Source organism: Chroicocephalus ridibundus, chromosome 4 (genome assembly GCF_963924245.1).
Source record: "Chroicocephalus ridibundus chromosome 4, bChrRid1.1, whole genome shotgun sequence".
Taxonomy (NCBI): domain Eukaryota; kingdom Metazoa; phylum Chordata; class Aves; order Charadriiformes; family Laridae; genus Chroicocephalus; species Chroicocephalus ridibundus.
The window spans coordinates 51,534,846-51,559,151 of NC_086287.1; the positions used below are offsets into that span (position 1 = coordinate 51,534,846).

Genomic DNA, 24,306 nt, shown 5'->3' on the forward strand with positions numbered 1-24,306 from the left:
TACCAGAAGTGTGGAAAACTAATACATTTGCTTTCTCAGATACATTTACTGACTGCACTTAATCAATTAAGCCCGATCATCACAGTCAAGGTCACTGAAGCTACAGTCCCCAGCTGGTCCAAAAGACTGGCAGCAACTAGCTGGGACCAGGGAGGGGCAGGTACTGAGTTAGGCCTTTCACCGTATTGGCTCCCTTAGGGAGCCAAAAGCAGATTTGAAACCTATCCTTGATAAAGTCAATCTTTACTGAATTAAGTGGTGCAAATTGCACCTCTCTACCTAATGCCAGGCAATGTCATGCAGCCATTCTGGTTACTGGCTTTGCCATTCTGGTCAATACTAAATATTTTTACTGGTACAGAAGCCTAGAGAGTGCATCTGACAGTGGTCCTTGCATACTGATGTTTTCCAGACCAATTCTGTCACAATTCAAAATGCTGGCTATTAAATCTAAGATTTCTAATTAAATTAAACCTCTGAATAATGTAGAATGCACTAGCTCAGAACATACCAGTCCTGCGGTATGGCACTCACAGTGGCAATTCTGCCCCCCAAAACTGATTTCTAGAGCAGATTCGCCTTCACGCTGCTGCAAGAAAGGTTCCTCTCCCACCTCGAGGCTTTCCCTAACCATAGTAACTAGCTTCCTTTTATAAACAAAACCCTCACCAGTTGGCTCTTCTCTAAGAAATCAGAAGGAACAGAGAGCATGTAATGTGAATATTGTTCCTCACTTGTACAGATTTTATTTGTTATTGCTTATGGCTTTGGGATATTAGAAAAATGTGTGATAGTATTTTATCTGAGTTTAGAAAGCTATGAGTGAATTCATAAGAGAGATTCTCTGGTGGTTGATTCTTTCCTTTATTATTCAGCTCTTGGATATTTGATTCTAAAACTCACCAGGAAAGACCCAGCAGACCTCAGTATGAAAAGTATGGGGCAAGCAAATACATTCCCAACAGGCAAGATCCGTCAGGGAAAGTAAAGTGATCCAGTCGTACTAGTTTAACAAGACAAGAAAATGTACATTATCAACAGAGACAAATCAAGAAGTTTCTTAATATTATTTTCTTTGAACAATATAATGTAACATCATTAATGATACAAGAACGCACATTATTTGTAAAAAAAAGAAAAAAGAAATCGAATGTGTTGTTTCTTGTAGTATTTAGAACATTTGAATTAATAGTGTCATTTAAAAATCCCATTCTCAGCAAACACAACAAATGTAATTGTTTTCAGCCAAGAGCTTGAGGCAAAAATTGGTTTAAGAAGCAGCTAGTGAAGCAGCTACTGTAGATGCTACTACAAATTTGCTATTGATAGTCCATAGCTGCACAAGAGTCTGAGGATCATCTGTCAGTACACAACAAACAGGGAATCACTTCCACTCCTCGTTTCAGTCCAGGGCGAATAGAAAATAGATCAGAAGTCTGAATATTCCCAAAGTAGGTGTTGCCTTAGTGGGGGTCTAGTTCAGTCTCCAGTGTGGGTACAGGCTCTGAAGTTTAGCTCAGATTTCTCCTAATTTTTGACCAGAGGAGACATTTCAGACTCTTCACTGAAACTGGCTTTTATTTACTCCATTTAGCCACTCTTCTATATATAAGGCCCTAATTGCTTTCATGTCACATGCTCTGCAATGAACGGATAATTGCGTCAACCCAGCAAGAGCATGACTCACTAAGTGAGCAATATCCATTTTCAACAGGGCAAAAATATCGGTGTAGGCCCACTTAATTGTTCCATGATACAATTTAGCACTGCTATAGCATGTATTAAATTAATTAAAAGGCTTTCCTTCCCGTCAAAGGTATAATCAAGGCAATTTGCTTCCAAACATAATCAAGAAACTATGCAAGGAAAGCTTAGCAATATGAGCTATTTTTTCATGTGGAAAGTTAATTGATTTTCTATCATTTTTCCCCTCTGGGATTCAAATGAAGCTTTACAAAAGTTGTTGTTCCTTTATGTGTAATTGGTCCACTTGAACTTTTAGAGGTTACTTGAAACTAGGCCAGCAAAGTACTTTTTTTCTCCCCTTCTTCTGAGAGATTGTATCAACCATCATTTAAAAAAAATGACCTAGAGGTCACAGAAAACTCCAGAGTGCTTAAAACAATTAACATTTAAAACAGAAAAACTTTACTGTGAGGTAGCAGTCTCCTCTCCTACTGAATACATCAGCAAACATCTTTCTGAATGTTAATAAGATGGGGGTGGTTTGAAGAAACACACACTTCTTTTTTCCTCAGTGCTTGGCACCAGAAGTAAAATTCCATCTGGAAAAGAAAGGTTAGGGAAGGTGAACTGAAAAGTGAAAAACTGAACACTCAGTTAAACCAACAAATGCCAATCAGTCTAGGCATTGGTATGCTCCTTTAGCCGTTCCTTTGGGAAGGACAGGGTGAGGCGTCGTTACATGGAGGCATGTTTTGGAACAGAAAATAAATAAAAATTACATTGTCCTCTGGGGAGCCTCTTGATAAGCTGCAGCTCCCTGGAAGCGTCCGAGAGAACTGGCAGCATTATACAAGAACCCAACTACAAGAGACGGCAGTGAGAGTCTGTGTGTTTGCTACGTTCATTCTGATAGAGCTACAGTGGGATGGGAGTATCAAGAGGAATTCACAGTGACCAAAGGACAGACTATTTTGAAGTTGATTGAATTGAGTTTTGTTACGAATTATTTCAACCAGCAGCACCTCTCTGATTTGGTAACACCAACGCTTCATAAAAATACAGGCTGAACTCAATACTTGCCTATTCAAATTGACACGTGGCTAACCAAAGGGCTTCAATGGCCTCTTCAGTTCTCAGTAAGGAGAAGGGTCCCTTTTCCTGTTGAAAAATGTGGCAATGTTCTCTGTCTATTACATTATATTATATAGATTGCTGTATAACATGACAATTAAGACCAATAAAGGCAAGGAGAAAAAACAGTAAAAGAAGCATGCCCTGCAAGTATAAATCTGATAGTGGTTTTGGATTCCAGAAAAAAATTAACTTCACATATTGCAAGGTAAGATCAAATGTGATGTCATTTACTTTGGCAAAGAGATCAAGGCTGAGCCATGAAGTCATGAGCCACAGATCTACACCCAAACGTAGGTTTTCGCAAAGCTCTAATGTGGTTCTGATCGAACATTCCGCTTCAAAATTCTCATCTCTAAATTCAGCTTTTTTAAGAGCAGGAAAAAAAAAAGCCTTCTGTCCTATCTTACTGTGCAATTGTAATGCAACTAGATTGTTCAGAAAAGCAGAATATTTAAATAATACATCATTTCTCATTTTTGCAAATGCTGGAAGTGATGCTTCAAATATGGTTTAACACAGGTCACCAGCCTGTGTACAAATCAAGAGTTTGCAGAGACATTCTGGAACTAAAACAGTCAGAATGAACTTGCATCACTAAACCGAACCATCCTTTTTTTCCATTATCAGAATTAGAATCCCAAGATGACAACGATCTTAACGGTCATTAAGCTTATGCATCTTAAGATGATAATGATCACCTGCTCTGGCAGAGGGGTTGGACTAGATGATCTCCAGAAGTCCCTTCCAACCCCTACCATTCTGTGATTCTGTAATTAACAAGTAAAATTCTTCACACACCAACCACTCATTCTCACATACCTTAATCTCAGAGGGAAAATATTAATCAAATCCAACTCCTGGCTGATCCAGTATTTTGTTCCTACAGCATATTCTCCAATATTTTTTTTCAGATTTCTTTTAATTGACCTTAGCAAAGCAGCTCCACTAACTTCCCTTGTGGTACTTGTACAGCCTAGTATATCTGAATTTCAGCAAGTTGTTTTTCCTAAATTTAACATTACTTAATTTTATTTCATTCTTAATTTCATCACTTCTGTTCAGAGCACTCCAAGTTATTATGTTTTTTCAGAATCATCTTTGAAGGATGACTTTGATCTGTTGGTTCTGGGGCAGCAAGTGAAAAGTATCAAAAGAATATACATTTCAAAAATGAATTTTTGGGCAGTATAGGACTACAAGCAGTACCAGATAAACATTCATGTAAACATTTGTGATCACAGTCCAATTCTGTCAATTAGTAAATGCTCTCGGTTGCAAGCACCTTGTAAAACACACTCCAGAATGAATAACATTTCCCTTGGAATAGTAGCCAATTGAATTTGGATAGCTTGTTTGCCAGCACACTCATACATGTGGGTTTGGGGTGGGGTGGGGAGGGGTGTTATTCAGCCATCTCTTTTGACAACCAAGATTCTCATACAAATATTGAAAGAGAATCAAAAGCAAGACGTCAAACATCACATTCAGAGCACAGACAATACTTGGCTGCTCAGCCAACCTCTCTTCCCACTAGCTCCCTTCTTCCTGCTCTCAGCAGAAGGATATCCATTGGGCCATTATTTTTTGTACAGTTTATTAATGTTCACGAATGGCAAATAAATCTGTGGAATTCAGGAAGTGTTTCACAACCCGAAACAAAGAGCCTTAAACGGATCACAGTTTTGTTGCAGGAAATGCTATTCAGCTAGTGCGAGCTGTCAGTATTTTTGACAGTCTGGATTTTGAAATATGCTAGGTAACAGAATCCTTGGTGGGCAGAGGAGCTGAAGTGTAAGCAGCTGACTTAGACAATTTGCAATTAAATTTTCATTCGGTAAGCAGGCTGACAATTATTTGTATTTTCCTGATTGTTTTTGAAAGCTTTGCAAATGCTAACCTTACGCATGAAATGCTAACGGTGCTTTGATGTTTCCTGGCCCAGACACCAGCCTTCCATCTTGTTTACTTTAAAATTTTATCCAGCATGAAAGTAGCTCATTGGATTAATGTAGTGTCTGTCAAATTTAGGAAAGCTAGTTGCAACTCTGACATAGGAAAGTCAAACACGAAAATAAGGAAAAGAGGGTGAAAAAACGCATTTCAGTATTTTTCTCTCAAAGAACAAATGTGCACTCTGCCACAAATCTAAATGGCAGAGTCAACACTTCGAAGTAATCGGCAGAATTTGTCCTCTAGCTAAGTTATTCTGCAGAGCATGAGCAACGTAATAAATGCCACTTGCCTCTTTCTAAGAATTATGCATACCATGTTGCATATTACGAGGTTTTAAACGTATGGACAGAAAAGCAGATAGATTCAAGAAAACTTATTAAATGAAGGCTTACTTGCTACAAGTACACACCTGCACTCCAGAAACAGTGCCACCAGAGTCCTCAACCACAATAGCCACAAAAGAACAAACTGTTGTAACATATGACAGAATGAGGCTAAAGCCTTAATTTACGGTGTTAGCTCTGCCACAAAATACACTGAAAAATCCCACACAATTTTTAATCTCATTTTAATGGCTCAAGAGATAACTGTGTTGTAAATCCACATGAATTACAAAATGATTACACTAATTTTTCAGTTGGGCATTCAGAGGTTCTCAAGAATTGTATCAAGTCAACAGAATATTTCAATGTGCTTCACTCTCTAGAAAAATATTATTGTCCATTTAATTCTACTGTCTTTAGAGTCCTTTTATAGAATACCATTATCTTCCTATAGAGTGCAGTTATTCCGATTGTTAGGTTCCATGGGTTCTTTTTATATAGGGAGGTGCCTGACTGCTTTGTTTTCTGTAGTCCAGACAGGTACTAAGTGGTTGCTTGAGAAATGTTTCGTTAGAGATTTTTAAAATAGAGTACCTACTTCCCCAAAGTTTGGGAATATTCAGATCAAAGAGGGCTTTCAATATATAGAGACAGTTTCTACAACCTGAAATTAAGTGAGAAGTTAGATTTAGGGATTTTGCTCAGATCTATTTTTGCTTGTTATTTTGAAACGTTTATGCGGATTGATGTAGTGAACAAGACACCACAGAGCACATAAAATTACAGATCGTTAATCAGGGGAATTTTATTACCTGTCCTTTTTGGAAGTACTGTAAATGAGACAAATATGTCTGCATTTTCATAAGGCATTAAAATTGATTTCCATTTTAACTGTGGGGCACTGCAATTGCAAATAAAGTAGCCTGTCTATAAAAATGACAGTACCTTTTAACACTTGCTTTTCTTCTTGCAAACTTGTCATAAACAAGCACTAAAACTATCTCCAGTCTAACTCCATGGCATTTTACAGTTCATACACCTGCAACGTTGGCTTACAGTACCTCACCAGCAAAACACAGGGCGTCACCTCCAACAGCCAGCAATCACAAATTCACTAAACTCATCATCTTTTGAGATGTTCTACAACTTAATACCATTTCGGAGAAAACTGTCTGTCTTGTTTTCCCAAGAGATGGGCAGACACTTAGCACCTGGGAGACCCGCATGTGCCCAAGACTGGCAAAGGCAGCCGCCTTTCAGTGAGAGGGCGCATCCCTCCAAGAGAAGCCCAGGACACATGTGGCACCTCACACCCACCTGTGCTAACTGACACCTCGCCACAAGAAAGCACACCGCAGTGGGAATGCCCTTCGCTATCACAAGCGCTCAGCTCTGCGGTGCAGGGCGCTCGCCTCCTGAGGCCAGCGAGAATCCTTATCACGTGTGTCTTCACTTCACTGGGCGGCTGGAACACGCCGAGGCTGAACAGCAGCTTGTGAAGGAGGGCAGTAAGCCACCTGTTCAGCATGGCCCCCGTAAGGGAACGGGGTCTAATGAATCTCTGCCTGAAACAATGCCCAACCATTGTCAGTCATCACTTTTTCATTGCACGTCTTCAGGAGTATCACATTCGCAACGGTTGTAACACAAATCTCTGCTGAACAGAGGTGAATAGCCACACTCATCTAAATTATTCAGGAGGCTGGAGCGTGCATGGAGCCCCAGTACAAGACTGCTGGTTCAGCTTCTTTGGTCAGCATAACTGAATTGTCTTGCAGTCTCTTTGCAGAGCTGTAAGAATTCATTCAAGAATTGGTAGGACCAAGCTACCACTTAGACTCCTGAGGGAAACTGAAAGTGGAGGACAACAGGATACAAATCAGGCTGCTATCCAAGCAGAAACTTTGATACCAAGTGTCTGTTTAGCCACACCATGACATACCTGAAGTTGCTGAATAGCTAGGGATTTGGTCCTATTTTTATTTCTGCATTTAGTGTTGCATCACTAACTGAGATAGTCCGCCTTTATAAGAAAGTGCATGTTTTTACAATCGATGTCAGATCTTTTAAAAACAATTCCAAGATAAAGCAAACTCCATTTCCAATCCTTGACAAGATGCAGAGGGAAAAAAAACACTTTAAAGGAGGTGGGAATCTTTGGTAGTTATGTATGGAATCAAGTTTCATGTTTTGAATAGGACATTGGAAAATGTATGTTATATTTTTGTTAAAGCAAAAAGCAACGTTCTAAGCACACACCACTGCAGAAACTCCATAATGACCTGTGTAAAATTAGTAACTGAACAGTTAAAGATATGTTTTCTACATTTCATTTGCATTGGCTCTACATTTAAATATTTTCCCATAATGATAATGGGTCATATACATAGCTTTATATTCAGTAAAGTTAAACCAGGAATTGATTTGGCTCCGTATTCTTTCAGCTAAGACTGTAAATACCAGGGTCCTGTCTGCTCTGTATGATTATAAATGGCCTCAGTGGAGTTCTGCCAGTTTACAGCAGCAGAAAATCAAGGCCAGAGGATCAAAGGGTCTTTTCCATAAAAGCAGGGATTTGTTTCCATGCCATCTTCTTCAAAAGGTTCTGAATTATCTGGTGAGTACTCTCCATACTAAAATTATTTTCTTTCAGTGGCACTGTGTGTACACAAGTGTATATAATGATACCTTTGTGCATTAACAGAAATATATTTAGAACCATAATAATGTCCGAGTCAGACAGATCTGTCTGCATCTCTTCATTTCTTCAATTTTTATCTTATTCTTTCACAACCGTTATCTAAGCAAATCATTACTCTTACTTTTACACCCACAAGGAGTAACTCTGAGCATTAATATCTGAGCTTGCACCACAGCCAGCCAAGGAAACAACCCTTCACATTCCAGGCCCAGTGGAAGGACTACTATACTTCCCATAAAACTCAAGGAGTTTCTCCCCATAACTCAGGATCCACCAAGACTGTGGCAGAAACAGTCAGTATCTTTCTGGTAACACTCAAGGTAGCAACAAGTTTAATACAGGTAAGCTCACTGACTGATCTGGATGAATATATCTCTGTTGCACTTTAGACATCGAGGAAGTCACGAATAAGACGGTATTAGAGAGATGCATCACACAGTCTTCACTTCCAACAGGCTCACACAACATCAGAGATTTTGCAGTCAAAATCCTTGTCAGTGCGGTAGGGAGAAAATCCTATTCCCTACTGCAGAAGCCCCTAAGTCGATTCCAAGTAGCACTGGAAGTTTCTTGTTCCATGTGTGAGTTTTGCCTTTAATTCTTTTGGAAAACAAAACAAAAAAATGTTTAGAAAAGACCATAAATAGAAACGTCCCTCACCAACCCCTGCTGAAAATATTAAATATTAAAGAGAATACAAGCTACAAGAGGAAAAAGATGTATATTATTCAGACTCCAAACCACCTCACAAACACTGAAACAATTCCAGGTAACTAACTCCATGTACATGTATAAAATTTAACATGCACATAAAGTATGTTCTTAAAAATGACAACCTGGTAATGGAGAAAAGAAAAATATGCCTCCTCTTTGAAGTATAATCAAGTAAAAGGTACAAGCCAAAACCAACCACAGGGGCAGGCCAATAAAATGTCATGTTCAGAAAATGTAGCCCACATTGCCTAATCTCCGCTGTGATACTCATCTCTGTTAACAGAGAGCAAAAATCTAACTCATGAGTGGTGTAAATGTAAGTGAATTATCCCCATTTTTCTGCATAAGATGGATGCCACTGAAGAGTTACAATTTTGTTGGGTATTCTGCAGCAAAGTGTCTCTTTATATCAAACGGAACCATATAATGACTATACTGAATGACACTTATGGAGCATAACAGGTACTCTGAACATTTGGTAAGAGAATCATCTGCCTGTGAGAGAAGAAACTGAATGGCTGTATGTATCCCTAATGTACAGGGAAAAATTGATAATGAAAGGAAAAGAAAATGCACTTGGAGACTCCAGAGCTGATTTGGCCTGAAGATCATTATGAACCCCTGGACAAGTTTTCTCATTGACTCTGCTGGCAATAGGATTCCAACACGACCGATCTAGAGTATTTGCGTCTCAAACCTTTCTAAAAAAACACTCAAAAAAAGTGCCGAATTCATCATTCCACAAACCCACTGAAGTCCACCTTTATTTATATTGTTTCTTTGTCTGCAGGTTAGGATACTCTGTACACAGAGGTCTCTTGAACTGAAGGTTCCTTACTTTATCTTTTCTATACATACATATGTGAATGAGGTTGTCTCCCCTTATTTTTCTGTTGAGGCTTTTAAAGGTTGACCTTGCTATCTTTGTACAGCACAGCAAGTCTCAATTTCTTCCTCCCAGATTTTCTCGTGGAGCTCTTCCAGAACTTACTTCTTATCCCTCACATTTATACACATTATCTGTGTGTTCCAGTCTTCCAGAAGAAGAAGATGAATTAATAAATAGATCTGCTCAGGAATCCTTAGCTGAACGTTTCTCTGGAAAACTCCAGTTATATCTGAAGCACATAATTAAAAATATCTTGGGTTCAACAAAACACTCCATTATTCTCAAATGAATTCACGTTAAAAAAAAAAAAATCCCAAACAACAGCAGAATCTGTTATACAGCCAATTGCATCAAAACTGTTTTAACTACAGCACAGGTATCCTTTTGAGTGTAGACGTTAATAACAAATTTCTCATTACCTTCTACCAGCAAGGTCCTATACAGACCAGTTTTGCTATACAAAATACTTGTAGTTTTGTATCACTCTCCTTAAACATCTTGTCTGAGACCACTTTCTTTTCTGTTTTTTGTTAATCTCACTCTTAAATAATATCCCCCTAATCAAGGCAAATGCCGTTCCTCAAAACAAATGCCATTCAGATTTCAGTGGTGTATGATTATGGTCTACAAAGTTACTGATCCAGAAAATTTCGTTTGAAGCATCAAAGCACCTTTCTTTGCTTTTATAAATTGCTGACAATGGAGCAGCCAACCAGCCACAGGGATTTCATCCAGAGCCTTTAAACAACTTGTGGTTCGGTCTCTAGTCTGCCTGCTCAGGCACTCTTCCCATATTCATCATGTCAGTCACCCACTTCAGAAATAATGGAGATAAGGCCAAGGACAAAATGTTGGACAAAAAGTTGGTAACTTTAGCTCATGCCGTTATACCAGAAAAAGACCAATACTACAATACAGTGTTGTGATGTTAAACCAAGCCTCAACAGCAAAGCTTCTACTGTAATCTGAAAAAAAAAAAGAATTCTAAACACTTCAAAGCCTTGAATCTGCCAGCCTTTCAATGCCGATTCCTTTATTGGATGAGATCACTATTTTTTCGTCTGTGTGAAATGCTTTTCGTAGCAGTTCATGTTTTAATTGTCAGGAGTTGTACCACATCAATTTTGATTAACTCAAAAAGTTTATTGGAAACAGAAATATTTATTTCTCTGCAGAACTGAAGTAACCCAAAAGACAGAGAAAATAAGCCAACATTCCCAGATTTATTCCCTCATATAACTCTGTATGTTTAAGTCATCTAATAACAGGGAAAGAGTCTACAGACTGATTTGTCAGATGCAAAAGGTCTTACTTGCTTTACTGAAAGAACCAGGTAAAAGGCAGCTTTAGGTCTAGCTTTGTGCTAATCAGGATCTGAGTCGGTACCAAATATAAGCCAGAGTAGCCATAGTGCTATTCTGAACTACAGCAGCCTGTTTTGGTCCTATGGAGCAATTACTCCAGCATACCTGGCCTGAGCCAATACAGGATTCACCCTGCTCAAGGATTTTTCTACAAAAGGGAATTCATGGCTGTCATTTGAGATGTCCTTCCAACTGCCTTGTACCACCTGGAGAACAACAAAGTAGCTGAACACTGGGGCCTATAAATATTAAAGGTCGCTGGTCTATACAAAAATTCCGTAGTGTTTAGGGACAAATACAGACATCCTTAGCCAACCCTAATGCCTAAGCAAATCAGTGTACAGACATATAAAAAGGATGGAAATACCTCCTCTCTGGCTGAAGAGCTAATATACAAGCAACTCTGTGCAAGAACCATCTTCCTATTCTGTGTTTTCCTTAGAACTAGGAGGAGGTACAGCGAAAGGCAACCTCCGGCTCCAAGGCACCTTGGTAGAAGAAACAAAAAATTTCGAGGATGTCATTTACTGTCCACATAGATAAGAACACTAAATAAGGGTACAATGAAGAGCTAGATTTACCCAATAAAAATGTTATTTCAACAGCACTGCACAGAACGCCTTTGACTCAGTCTTCAGCTCATGCTGACTCAACATCTGTCTCCGTTTTCTTCTCTTCAGACAATTCCATAATGGCCTTCAGCTCAGCTTCAGAGAACTTAGGGGTCAGTGCCACATTGTCATAATCAAATTCTTCATCAAGTGAGAATGGTTGAACATCATCCCCTAGTAGCTGTAATGAGGAAAAACAGATACATAAATAATATTGCCGCAAGTGATTATAAGGAAGCTCAAAATATAAACTTCTAATTAATATTTAATTAAACTGTTTTTTCTGACTCTAGCACTCTCAGCTGATTAAGCTCTTTTTAAGTAAAAGAATAAATTCAATTATTCAATTTGACCTAATTTAAGCCATTTAATGTGCCCCATTTGTACTGTATCTGAATTAATATCATTAGCTAATTTTGCTCAAGGCAAGGAAACTAAAAACCTCCCTTGCACACATCTATTACATTCCTGCTGCTTGTAGCAGCAGGGCTGTGGGGATATGGACAAGTTATGTACAGCTATGTTAAATTTCAAAGGCAGATTCCATATCCTTAAAATTTGGGCTAGTATCACATAAGCTTCAGTGTGCATACATCTGATACTAATGTAACATGGTTCCCAGAACACAGTTTCAGCAAATGAAATGCCAGGAATGAGCAAAATGACACATAACCAATTTTCAGACTCTAAGAATTTCTTTTCACCGTCTCCGAGATATGCAATTGGCTAGTTTGGATTTCTTGCATGATGAGTCTTACTGCATTTGACAGTATTTCCTTTGTTGACACAGTGTGGAGCATTTCTGTATTGTTTATCGTTGAAATATCTTAGAATAAACACTCTGCCTATAAAATAAAATAATGAAAACAAATAACTATGGTAGGCTGCGTGCTGATAAGGAACTGCAGAGGGCCATGACACAAAAGGTTTATGGTAAGCAGTCACATAAAATAAATTACAGAGCTACACAGGAGACACATCTTCGCTGCCCAAACTGTACAGGAATGCTCCCTATCCTTTGAGAAGTTAATATAAAATGTCTAGAAATTTCAGCCATCACAAAAAGCACAACTCCTCAAGGGCTCTGTGTTTCAAATATTTAAGTAATCGAGTACCAAATCATCAAAACCTTTAAACACATGCTTATTTTTTCAAACTTCTGATGAATCCTCAATGAAGCCAATGACTACTGACATATTTGAAGTTAAGAATATACTTATTTGTTTTGCTGAAAGGGAGGAAGAACACTCAGCATATTATGGTCAGTGCTCAGTTTAGAAGGCACAGTATCCCACACAATATCTGGTAACATTTTATAGGGAGCTGTATTGACACAGTTAATACCATCTAATAAGTCAGAGAATTGGTAGCTGGATTCCTCTCCAGTGGCTGGGCACCTGACAGACATGGCAGCAAGTATCATGCAAGTATCTACATCCTTTATTAATAAACTGTAATATTGCCTGATTGATCAGGAAATATTTTTGCTGGGTTTGTATAATTGTATTAATCATCTGTATTGCTTAATGTTCTAGAGCCTGGCTTCAATAGATGCTGCAGCATATAAATCATCTTAGATGCAGACCTGCAGACCATGGGCTTTTATGAATGAGGAAAACAAACTTTGTAGATAGAGCTGGTCTAGAAAACGGTATTCATTCTGCATGCAAAGATTATCTTGCTTATATCCATAGACTATCCCAGGTAAATCATCATTAACTTTTATGAATAGCACATTCAAGAAATGTTAACGTGAGACAAAGCAAGCACACAAGCTCTCTTTCCCATTAAGGCTAAGGTCAACTCCTTGATCTCCTCATCACATTCATGTACGGTTTCACCTTTTCCACAGGCAAAGCCTCCTAAAATTCCATGCCAGTAAGGGTAACCAGCAACTAGTTAACAACTGGTACCTGCAACCTACGGTCCTTCCTTTGCAGATACACAGAACACTCCTCCAAAATATGATGCAAGGTGCAAATATTTTTCAGTTGTTTGACTGTAACAATATCTGTTACCACATCTATAGGTAACTAAGGTAAGTAAGAAGAGTTTAAATTGCAGTAAGCCTTCACAGGGATTCTACAAAAACAAATCTATTCTTCCTCTGCCAACATAGTTATGGACAGTATACACACATTCACCAGGCCCTTGTGTCGACCTTCATGTCATTCCAGGAACATTTTATGCATATGCAGAGAAATACTGGAAAAACTTGTGTTTAAAAAACTTGACCCCAAAATGCCAACTGAAATTGGATGCCAAAGTAGAATATACCCAACTTCACTGTTAACAATCTTTCTGTTACCCACTTATTGCACATTTGAAAAGTTTATTCACATTGCATATTTATCAGTGTGCTTCATCTCTCAAACAAGTACTCAAAGCACTAGAGATTCTTTTTTTGCTTCTTCTCCCAAGAAGCCATTCACTTCAACGTTCCACACAGACAAGCAATCTAAAATTTTTATACTGCAAACTGCAATTTTGATCTATTTCAAAAGGAAGACATTTTGCAATAGAACACTGACTCCTCTGAGCTGATCAAGTTATTATCTTGTTATTTTTGCCTAAGGAGCTGAGAGAAATATGTGAATTTCAGGTGTCTAATTTAACATCTAATTGAAATCTTTCTGAGAGCTCTCTGGGAACAGAATTTTGCTCTATTAGAAAACTGCCAGTTTGCTTAAGAATGCTCCTGTGATTTACTCTGAAGAAAAAATCATTTTCATTTACAGTTCCTGCATGTCCAAATTAAAGGGGAAAAGAAGGTAATGTTCATATTAACTGAAGTATTTTGCTAGAGGCTGTTTTACAAAGTGATGTTGTAAATAAAATACCTTAAAGTTGAGTCTTTCAAAAGTCTAGTAATAACTGGCAACTCAGTTCTTTTTATTAATCCGTGTGGAGTTACAGCTAACTGAACAGCTTGACGCTGTCCTTCTAAAACCTTTATTTCTGTGTAATTATGTCACTCTATGATTCACTTGTTCAAATCATGTAAAGGATGCACATACACTCACCAATGATTTGATGGTGTACTCAAGGGAAAACTTACCAGTTCGATAACAATACATAAAAAGGTGGCGGGGGGGGGGGGGGGGGGGCGGAGAGGCATGTATCCTATTATTTCATATAAGCTTAATATGTAGTGGGGTATTTGGGAGGGAAAATAAAAGCTTGTCTTGAGCTCGGGGATTGGAAGTCAATAAATCTTGACCAGTTTTCCACTTCTGCTTCATCATTCTGGACAAGTCACTCAATCTCTGTGTCTTTACTGGCCTCTGTAACTCTTCCATCTTCTTTCACATAGTCAATCCTGTCTTTAAGTTCTTCCTTGTTTTTGTTGCATTTATGCATAGCACTTAGAAGAAACAAACCTCAGTTGATGCCTATCAGTAAAACCTTAAATCAAAGGAACTCAGTGGAAACTGCACTTTAGGTTATAGATGCTGCCATTCCATAGATAAAAGGCATAGTAAATACTTTTTTGAATGCTCAAACTAAAGACAAACAATGGAGAATAGAAGGATAGAATTCATCTTTCCTAAATCCAGCCATATAAAAATTAGGCTTCTAGATTAAGGTAGTCAATTAGCCAAAAAAGACCAAGCCTGAGAGTCAGCCTGTAGACAGAGGCTATTTGTCTTAGGACAAATGTCTACAGCAAGTGGGATGAATTACTTTCTGGAGGTGCTTGTCTCTTTTTTAAACTTTCCCTAGCAACACGTTCAGAGATATACACACCTTCCCCTAAAGTCCTTCACAAATATGTCCCTGGCATAGACATATGACATCCTACATTGCACTATATATTTTTCATAGGGAACAGTCTTCCATTCTCTATGAAAACCGACGAGGCAGCCACATTCTGTTGCCCCTACCTAACAGATTTGTTTTGATGGGCAGAGAACAGTCTTATTTTAAAGCAGGGATGTCTCCAGGAAAGCACACTTTGTCCTGTTTAGGAGCCTGGCTGACAGACTCCCTTGCGAGGCAGTCTGAAAGGCAAAGGAGTCCAAGAAGGCTGAACGTTCTTCCAGAAGGAAATCTTAAAGGTGCAGGAGCAGGCCATCCCTATGTGCTGGAAGGTGAGCTGATGGGGAAGTAGACCAGCCTGGCTGAACACAGAGCTTTGGCTCTGGCTACTGCTGTACAAGACAAAAAAAAAATGTTTCTATAAATATATTAACAACAAAAGGCAGTCTAAGGAGAATCTCCATCCTTTATTGGATGCCAGAGGAAAGACAGTGACAAAGGATGAGGAAAAGGTTGAGGTACTTAATGCCTTCTTTGCCTCAGTCTTTCACAGTAAGTCCAGTTTTCTTGGGGTACCCAGCACCCTGAGCTGGTAGACAGGGACGGGGAGCAGGATGAAGCCCCCATAATCCAAGGGAAAATGTTTAGCTACAGCACTGAGACATGGTTAGCTACACCACTTAGACACAAGTCTATTGGGCCAAGAGTACTGAGGGAGCTGGCAGAAGTGCTCACCAACCCACTTTCGGTGAGCACATCCATCCCCCGCACCACTTATCAACAGACCTGGATAACTGGGGAGGTCCCAGTTGACTGGAGGTTAGCAAATGTGACACCCATCTACAAGAAGGGCCAGAAGGAGGATCCAGGGAACCACAGGCCTGTCAGTCTGACCTCGGTGCCAGGGAAGGTTATGGAGCAGATAATCTTGAGTGCCATCACGTGGCATGTACCGGACAACCAGGTGATCAGGCCCACTCAGCATGGGTTTCCAACAGGTGGGTCCTGCTTGACTACCTGATCTCCTATGACAAGATGACCTGCTTAGTGGTTATAATATCCTGCAGTGGATATTGTTTACCTGGACTTTTATTAAAGCTTTGACACCGTTTCCCACAACATTCTGCTGGAGAAACTGGCTGCCCAAGGCTTGGACAGGCCTACTCTTCATTGGGTAAAAAACTGGCTGGATGGCCGGGCACACAGAGTTGTGGTGAATGGAGTTAAATCCTGTTGGCAGCTGGTCACAAGTGGTGTTCTCCAGGGCTCAGTATTGGCGTCAGTTCTGTTTAATATCTTTATCAATGATCTGGACGAGGGGATCAAATGCACCCTCAGTAAGTTTGCAGAAGTCACCAAGTTGGGCAGGAGTGTTGATCTGCTTGAGGGTAGGAACGCTCTACAGAGGGATCTGGAGACAGGCTGGACTGATGGGCTGGGGCCAACAGTATGAGATTCAACAAGGCCAAGTGCCGGGTCCTGCACTTGGGTCACAACAACCCCATGCAGCGTTACAAGCTTGGGGAAGAGTGGCTGCAGAGCTGCCTGGCAGAAAAGGACCTGGGGGTGTCAGTCAACAGCCGGCTGAATATGAACTATCAGTGTGCCTGGGTGGCCAAGGCGGCCAACAGCATCCTGGCCTGTATCAGAAGCAGTGTGGTGAGCAGGACTAGCGAAGTGATCGTTGCCCTGTACTCAGCAGTGGTGAGGCTGCAGCTCAAATACTGTGTTCAGTTTTGGGCCCCTCGCTATAAGAAAGACATTGAGCTTCTCAAGTATGTCCTAAGAAAAGCAATGACGCTGGTGCGGGGTCTAGAGAACAAGATGAAGGAACTCAGGTTGCTTAGTCTGGAGAAAAGGAGGCTGGGGGAGACCTGCAAGGCGTTTGTAGCGAGGTGGTTGGTGTTCTTTTCTCCCAAGTGACAAGTGATAGGACAAGAGGAAACAGTCTCAAGTTGCGCCAGGGGACGTTTAGATTAGATATTAGGAAAAACTTCTTCACCAAAAGGGTTGTCAAGCACTGGAACAGGCTGCCCAGGGAAGTGGACAAGTAACCATTCCTGGAGGTATTTAAAAGACGTGTAGACATAGTGCTTAGGGACATGGGGGACTTGGCAGTGTTAGGTTTACAATTGGACTCGATGGTCTTAAAGGTCTTTTCCAACCTAAACGATTCTATGATTCTACTCCAGGGAAAATCTTCTTTCTAAACGAGTCCTGCCATAAGCAGTACAAGACTTAATTTTCAAGGTAATGGACGATTTGAAGCACTGAGGGATTTTAAAGTGGACCTGTCCAGTCTTGACAGTTCTAAATATCAGGCCACAGTTATATTATCTAAATGAAGGCACAAATATGTGTATAATTTAGGGGAAAGACTGCCTTCATCTTGAGTAGCCTGGCACCAACCAAATGGTTGTGAAAATCATAAGAAATCATTCTTGAAAAATGCAGCAACCCTTAACCAATGTAATAATACTCAGTTTCTCTTTCATAACTCAACTTTTCCTCAAATGTAAATGAATTTTGCATGCAGTGGGATCTTCATCTATTTTTCATGAATCATAACTTAAAGACTCATACACAACACTTCAGGCTGCTTCTTTGGTTTTACACAGAAGTTATCAAATGAGAAAACTATAAAACCTCATTCTAGTTGGGGGGGTTGTTTTTGTACCAATGGATATTTCTCAAGGCAAAACCCTGGAATTATGTCAATCCTTAGGGAAAAGTGTATTTTATTCACCGAATGGTAGGTATTAAAGCTTGAAAGGTCATTTTAGAACATTTACTTTTTCCCAAAGCAGACTTGTTCCTTACAGAAAAGAGTTTACTGCAAAGAACTAAACACAATTCAGCTCAGGGAAGGAGGCACCATATGCACTGCTGTAACATCAATCCTTCAGTGGTCACGTGCCATTTATAAATTTGACTTAAGCCTCATGGGACATCAATAAGCATATGAAACAATCAAAACTAGCCCATTTTAGCCAGAAGCTAACTTCAGCTTCTGTTACAATGATCAGGCAGGGGAAAAGAGTGGTGAAGAATTCCCTGCAGTAGAAACATTTCCAAAAGTTAATGCTCACACTGACTATTCGGATAGGAAGCTTAATGACTTAAAATAAGCCTGTGAGCGATCCACACCACCTGTTCCAGTTTGAAAAGAACTGAAATTCTGAGGGAAAATGACAATTCTAAATTAAAGCTTGTATTGATTCTGTCTGATTAAAAGACTCAGACTCCAAAATGCAAACCTCTCCACACCAGACCTAGGTAATGCAGATCCTCAGCAGCATCTTGCTACTACTCATTTCCAAGATGACAAATCCTGATTCTGATCACAATATATCGTAAAACCTTTTCTTCTTTTAAATGTCACATTAAAGGGATCATTCACTACCTCCTTGTTGCAGAGAATGGTTCTTATATTCAGCCCAATGAGAACTGCAGGATGTCATAAGATCATGAGATCACTGGAAAATTAAATGGCCCATCATTCTACATAAGTAATGACTCCTTAAAAGTTCAGGAAGTGCAAGAGTTTACTTGAATATTCTGTGAGTTACACCAATTAAATGTTAAAAAGCCCACACACAGTTTCAAGTATTGAAGCACACATTTTGATAATGTAGGATTATATAGTAGCAGTGTGCAAGATAAAATAGTACCTTTCTATTGGAGTGTTTATCGATTCTTAATGTATTTAAGAATTCATCAATAATTTAAAAATTAATAATGTGATGTTAACTGACAGCAGTTTCACACACTCCATCTATATCCCTCTGTTCTTGTGTAAATACATTAGAAGCCAACAGGTAAAAAAACCACCCCAAACCCCCAATGTTTAAATAAATAAATCTGAGCTCGTACCTGTTGGGCTTTGTTGTCTGATGGCTGTGGAACTGGCAAAGTTTTTAACTTCAGTTGAATAGGCTTATCAAAAAAGGGCGCACAGTAAGTCACTGTCTGTTCCACTTCTCCTGGAAGAACGAATGATCCTGATGAATAAAAAATAATCAACTTTACCCTTCCATCCGATGTATAAATTAGCAAAATGCTGTGTGTAAAATCCTGTAGTGCTCAGACACAAGCAGAACCTTGGTAGTCAATGTGTTGTTTACTATTATGTTGTACTTATTGTTGCATAATATATAATACAGGCAGCTATCTTTAAAACAGATCCATGCAGTCCTGAGCTAAAATCTAGATAATAAAACATACTATACTAAGTAAAAATCCAACCTGATTGAAAATAGACAGGTAGCTCTTCTTACTTGAGGACACTGAATTAAAAATCTGGATGTAGACACTCCTAAACTCAGAGAACACCTGGGATTAGATTAATTTCTTTCATTAAAAAGGTGGAAGATCCTGAGCAGAGATGCCTGCAGTAGGAGTTACAAAAAAACAGACTGAATCCTGGTCTTGCCACTGATGAGTTGGGCAGTCTCATTCAATTATCTTTTGCTAGAGTTTCACCACCCGTACGTACACTGGGCATAAAGAATCCTTGCAAAGCATCTTAACATGACTATCCCAAAACATTAAGTAAAAATATCTGGTAGAAGTACTAATATTTCCCACTACAGTGCTAGATGACTCTCTTGTCCAAGGATATTTCATGGATGTTTGTTCCTCCCTGAGCTTTCCACAAAGAGGTACTTGAAAGGACTTCCCTATATCTGGGACACAGGGACACGTAACCTTTCCACATGGGCAGGATTTGGTCCACAGTTCACAAATGCACAGGCTTTCTCAATCACTTTTCCTTTACCTATTTAAGCAAAACGTTCATACTAGGAACAGTGGGTTTGCTTTCTGTGACAGCTCAGAAGGATATGCTTTAGGTTTAGAAATATCTTTTAACATGAATCAATCTCAGCTCTGCTATAGCACAGATGTGTCCGTCTTGTCTCAGAAATGTTTTTATGAAGGAACTTAAGGGGACCATATGTCTTGCAATTTAGAGTCAAAGGATTACGTAAATCTACCTACAATATTTTTCTGGCTGATACACACGGTTCTTTACAGCTTTATGAGACATTTTAGTAGCTTGATTTCCTCTTGAAAGCTTAGAATAAATTTTCAAAGCATTGCTTAAATTTTAGTTACTGGAACCAACAAGAGGGTACATACATTCAGGGTGAAAAAGAAGAAGTGGTGATTTTTACCACAGTAGGGCAGGTACAGACCTCTCATTCTCCTGCAAATCTGTATTTGAAGGTAATGACCTAGCTAGGCCTTCATCAAAAATCCATGACCGAATTCTTCATTTAGTTTTCTTCTGGGAATTGTGTACTATTTCAAAGCAAGCAGGGCTTTGGACTTGTAAAGTGGAACATTCTTTAAAAAAGAGCTGAATTCATTCCCTTGGGATCTCATTCCTGGTTTTTTGTCTTTTGGTTCATGATTCACATATAAGTGTTTTCCAGTTTTCATCCCCATTCTCTTGGTTCATTATATCTATCTCTGTGTGCTTTCAGTACTTGTTCTCAGCATAGCATCTGATGTTATTCTGCATCACTTACATGAGAAAGCTTTCTGAAAAGAACAGTGCAGTCCACAGGTATATAAGCTCTGCAACTGCTTTTTTCCACCTTTCATAACTTGGGTCAAAACTATTTGTAGGACAAAAGGAAGATGTGGATGCTCATTTAAAGGCAACGACTGCTTCTGTTATTGTTTCAAACTTGCGCCCTATATATATACTGTCACTGAAGGAAGGAAAGCCTGGACATCAAGGTCTGTATCACCTCCTGATATAAACACTGATTATTTCTGTACTAAGAACTCCCCCCCCAACCCCAACAGACCAGTCTGTGGAGAGAAGATGAGGAGGAAGCACTGTTATGCAACAGTCTGGCAACGGCTCCAAAAGACAACTCCTACAAATTAGGACAACAGAAGGAAATTTATTTTTGCTTTTAGCAAGAAGTGCTTGTCATACTCAGAATGTCAATTCCACTATTTTAAGGCTTGTTAGTAATGCAAACAATGTTTCAAATTCCCTTCAATCACCCCATAAGAATGTGGTAATCAACCTTTGTTTGCCAGTAGACATGCCAGAAATGAGCTTTGTCTCTCTATCCTGGCTGTGCGACAGCGTATGAAACTCTAATCGGTAAATGTTGCTTTCCCTGATAATGTTTAATCAAGAAACTCCATCAGAGAGAAAAATTAGGGAGTTTTAACAGTCCTCCTTCTCAGTGGGAGCTCCCGAAGGAACTGTAGGCTACTGTAAGTTTTAGCCAGTACCTCACAGCTGGTTTAGGCTGATGCTACAGCTCTAGTGGATGATGATCCTAATTAAGCTGCTAATTATGTTCTCTGTGGAGGTGATTAATTAGCAACAGGAAAGCCTTGGATACTGCCAACGGCACCACTTATAGCGATAACTGAGCAGGCAGTGATATCGAAAAATCTGAGAAGAGATTTTGAAATGCACCTCTCCTCGTACCATGAAGAATCAACTTCCTGGATGATATGGCAGTGAACTCTAATGATTTTACTCAAGTCCAGCACACTTTAATGAGGGTGTATTTGGAAACCGATCCGTTGTCTTGTCTTTAGTACCTTCCCCACACACACACACACGATAGACCCAGAGGAAGAGATTACTACATCTTTGAACACTGCTGAGTTGGGGGTTTTTGCTCACTGTGTACCATTGACGTTAATTATAAGTACAGAAAGAATCTATTGGCACAAACCTGATTTGAACTTTCAAGAGTGAAGGAGTTCAATGTCTTGCCTAAATCTTTAGCTTTACTGTAGTCAAATGATGCTATAGCTACACTAACACAGGTTTTACCACTTTCAGACACTACATTTCACAAAAACGCTGTTGATGAGGAGCTGAGGACGGAAGTCATGATAATGAAAAAAGCTTAAAAGCTAGATTTTGCTGTCTCCCCTGGTTCACAGGCTTCAGGCTGTTAGCCCCAATCTGATGAGTAGTGTGAAATCATCTCAAGGCAGTGTTAAATGGATTGCAGGGACTGGAGTAGAAAAAAGAAGAGAGATTCATCAGCTATGGGGAGCCCCTATACTTGAAAAAAATCCACATTATTTAACTCTGAATCCCCTTCCTCAATCTGATTTTTCTGGATGTAAATATAGGCTCAAAATATAAATGGAAAGGCGTAGACTAAGGAAAATAACAGAAATTGATATAATTTGCCTAAAGAATTATTTAAATAATCAAATAGTTATGTTTGGCCTCAGCTTCAAAGTAACTGAGTCACTTGGGTTCTCCTCAACCTCTCTGGGGTTGTAGAGAACCAAGACTTTGAAAAGACAAGTTTACAGTACCTCAGGGCTCCAAGCTGGATTTGGATGAGACTGATATCCTTGCCTATGCAGCCTCACCCATATGTTTAATTAGTCCTATTTTAATTTTCTCTTGCATTTAAAAAATAGCACACTCATGGTCTCTAGATACGCTTTTTACTTATTTTGTACCTTATACAAATATTACCTCCTATTACCTAACTATCCTTCGAGCCCTGCAGCAAGTGATTTGTCACCAGTCCTGGAAAGTAATTCTGTTGCCAAAACATAGGTACTAGGCGTTCTCCATCCATCCCTGGAGAAAGGCTGATGATCTCTATTGTTGCCTTAAGCTACTTACAGTTACACATTAAATTTAGTGAGAAAGAGCAATTTAACAGTCCACCATACACATGCTGTCTCTACAGAATGCACTAAAGCTATGGTTTAGGGCAGCAATTTTACTTTGCCAATCATGGTTTACTGTGCCAAAGTCCCACAATGCAAAGCATTGCCCTGGTTTCAGGCTTTCAGCCCAGTGCTGTCTAATGAAAACAGCTACGATGAATTTGTATACTGGCCAAATTTATGGGGTGCTTTTATTTTTGTAAGAAGCAGCTGTATCCATTCACACCTTAGAAGACATTGGACTTACTTAGGAAAATAAGTTGAAAAAAAAATGGAGAAAAAAGCCCACTAGAATGATTCTTACCGGACATCTCCCAAAAGGCACTGGTTTAGATGGGATGTTTTAACACCTATTTTCTACTATGCTTTTCACACTGTCAGCTTTCATCCACTCCCCCTTAAGGGTGAATATTTATTTTATTAATGTACAGTTGCTAACTCAGCTAACTGATCTGCCCTTTAAAGCTAAATGAAGTACGGAGATACTGAACTGTTGCCAATAACAAGTAGAGATAAAAGCTTGTTGTAATTATACTAGCAAGATATGACGCTTTTCACTGGGTGTCCTAGCTTGTTTTGCCAATATGAAGTCTTAAATCTATCATTTATTCTGACATACAGGTGGCAGCATTTAAAAAGGCCAGCAACAAAACATCTTTCAAATTTGTGTCACATTTTGCCTCACTTATAAACAAACTGGAATTCTTCGGAATTAATCCTTTATCAGTGTTCAACAGGGATATTATTTTATATTACTTTATTATTACAAACAATAAAGTGACACTATTTTATATTTTAATTTGCATTTTGTTGCTATGGTTTCTACAGGAGTAAGATTATACCTCTCTTATTATGAAGCCTATCAATCAAGTGGATTTTGACACGTAAGACAACTATTAAACTGTAAGTCCTATTTTCTGCACTTAGGAGTCAAGAGGAAATTTTTCATCTTGACTCAACAACTATCTCTACTGAAGAAGCCCTGGGCAAGACCCAGTCTGTGGGTTTCCCAGATATACATTTGGATGCTGTTCACTTTCCTTACACAGTTTAGAAGGAATAATTAGCTTCTGGCTATGCAGTGTTTTGATGTTATAAAACACAATCTAAATGCTTAATGTTGTTAGTGAGCACTGTTGATTGCTTAGGAGTTGATAGGACTTCTTTCTGCACTGAGGCAGCCTGTGCAGGGAGTTTGTGCTGGGAGTGCTGTCTCATGGGAAGCGCTGAGGAGAACAGAGCCTGAAAGCCAAATCAAATGTCACGCAAAAAGTGAGTAGTTAGCACACTGATAATCTCCAGTAGTGGTGGTATAATGTTATGTTTATTGTTTTTATAATCACCAATAAAAGCACTAACTGAAAGGTTTTCCCAATGTGGCTTGCATAAAGTGCTATTCAGACAGTACAAGCAGATGATCATTTTGGTAATTTTACCAGGGGTTTCTAAACGTATGTGATTAACATTTGCTCTTGCATACATACAAATACAT

At 39.2% G+C, this 24,306-nt stretch overlaps 1 protein-coding gene across 4 annotated transcripts in view; it reads right to left on the reverse strand.

The window, feature by feature from the left end:
* Positions 1–8,602: 8,602 nt before the first annotated feature.
* IFTAP (intraflagellar transport associated protein) overlaps positions 8,603–24,306 on the reverse strand; it is a 46,094-nt gene continuing 30,390 nt past the window's right edge. Inside the window, exons 6-8 of one of the 4 annotated variants that reach the window (XR_010070888.1) lie at positions 19,008–19,135; positions 11,346–11,556; positions 8,603–11,252 (exon numbers count right to left, since the gene is read on the reverse strand). Coding sequence is in view for 3 of the 4 variants with exons in the window: in XM_063333799.1 (XP_063189869.1) it covers positions 11,404–11,556; positions 19,008–19,135 (281 nt within the window). In the remaining variant the exon portion in view is untranslated. Of the gene's footprint in view, positions 11,557–19,007; positions 19,136–24,306 lie in introns of all 4 variants that reach the window. The other 3 variants (XM_063333800.1, XM_063333799.1, XM_063333801.1) reach the window with 3 other exon arrangements.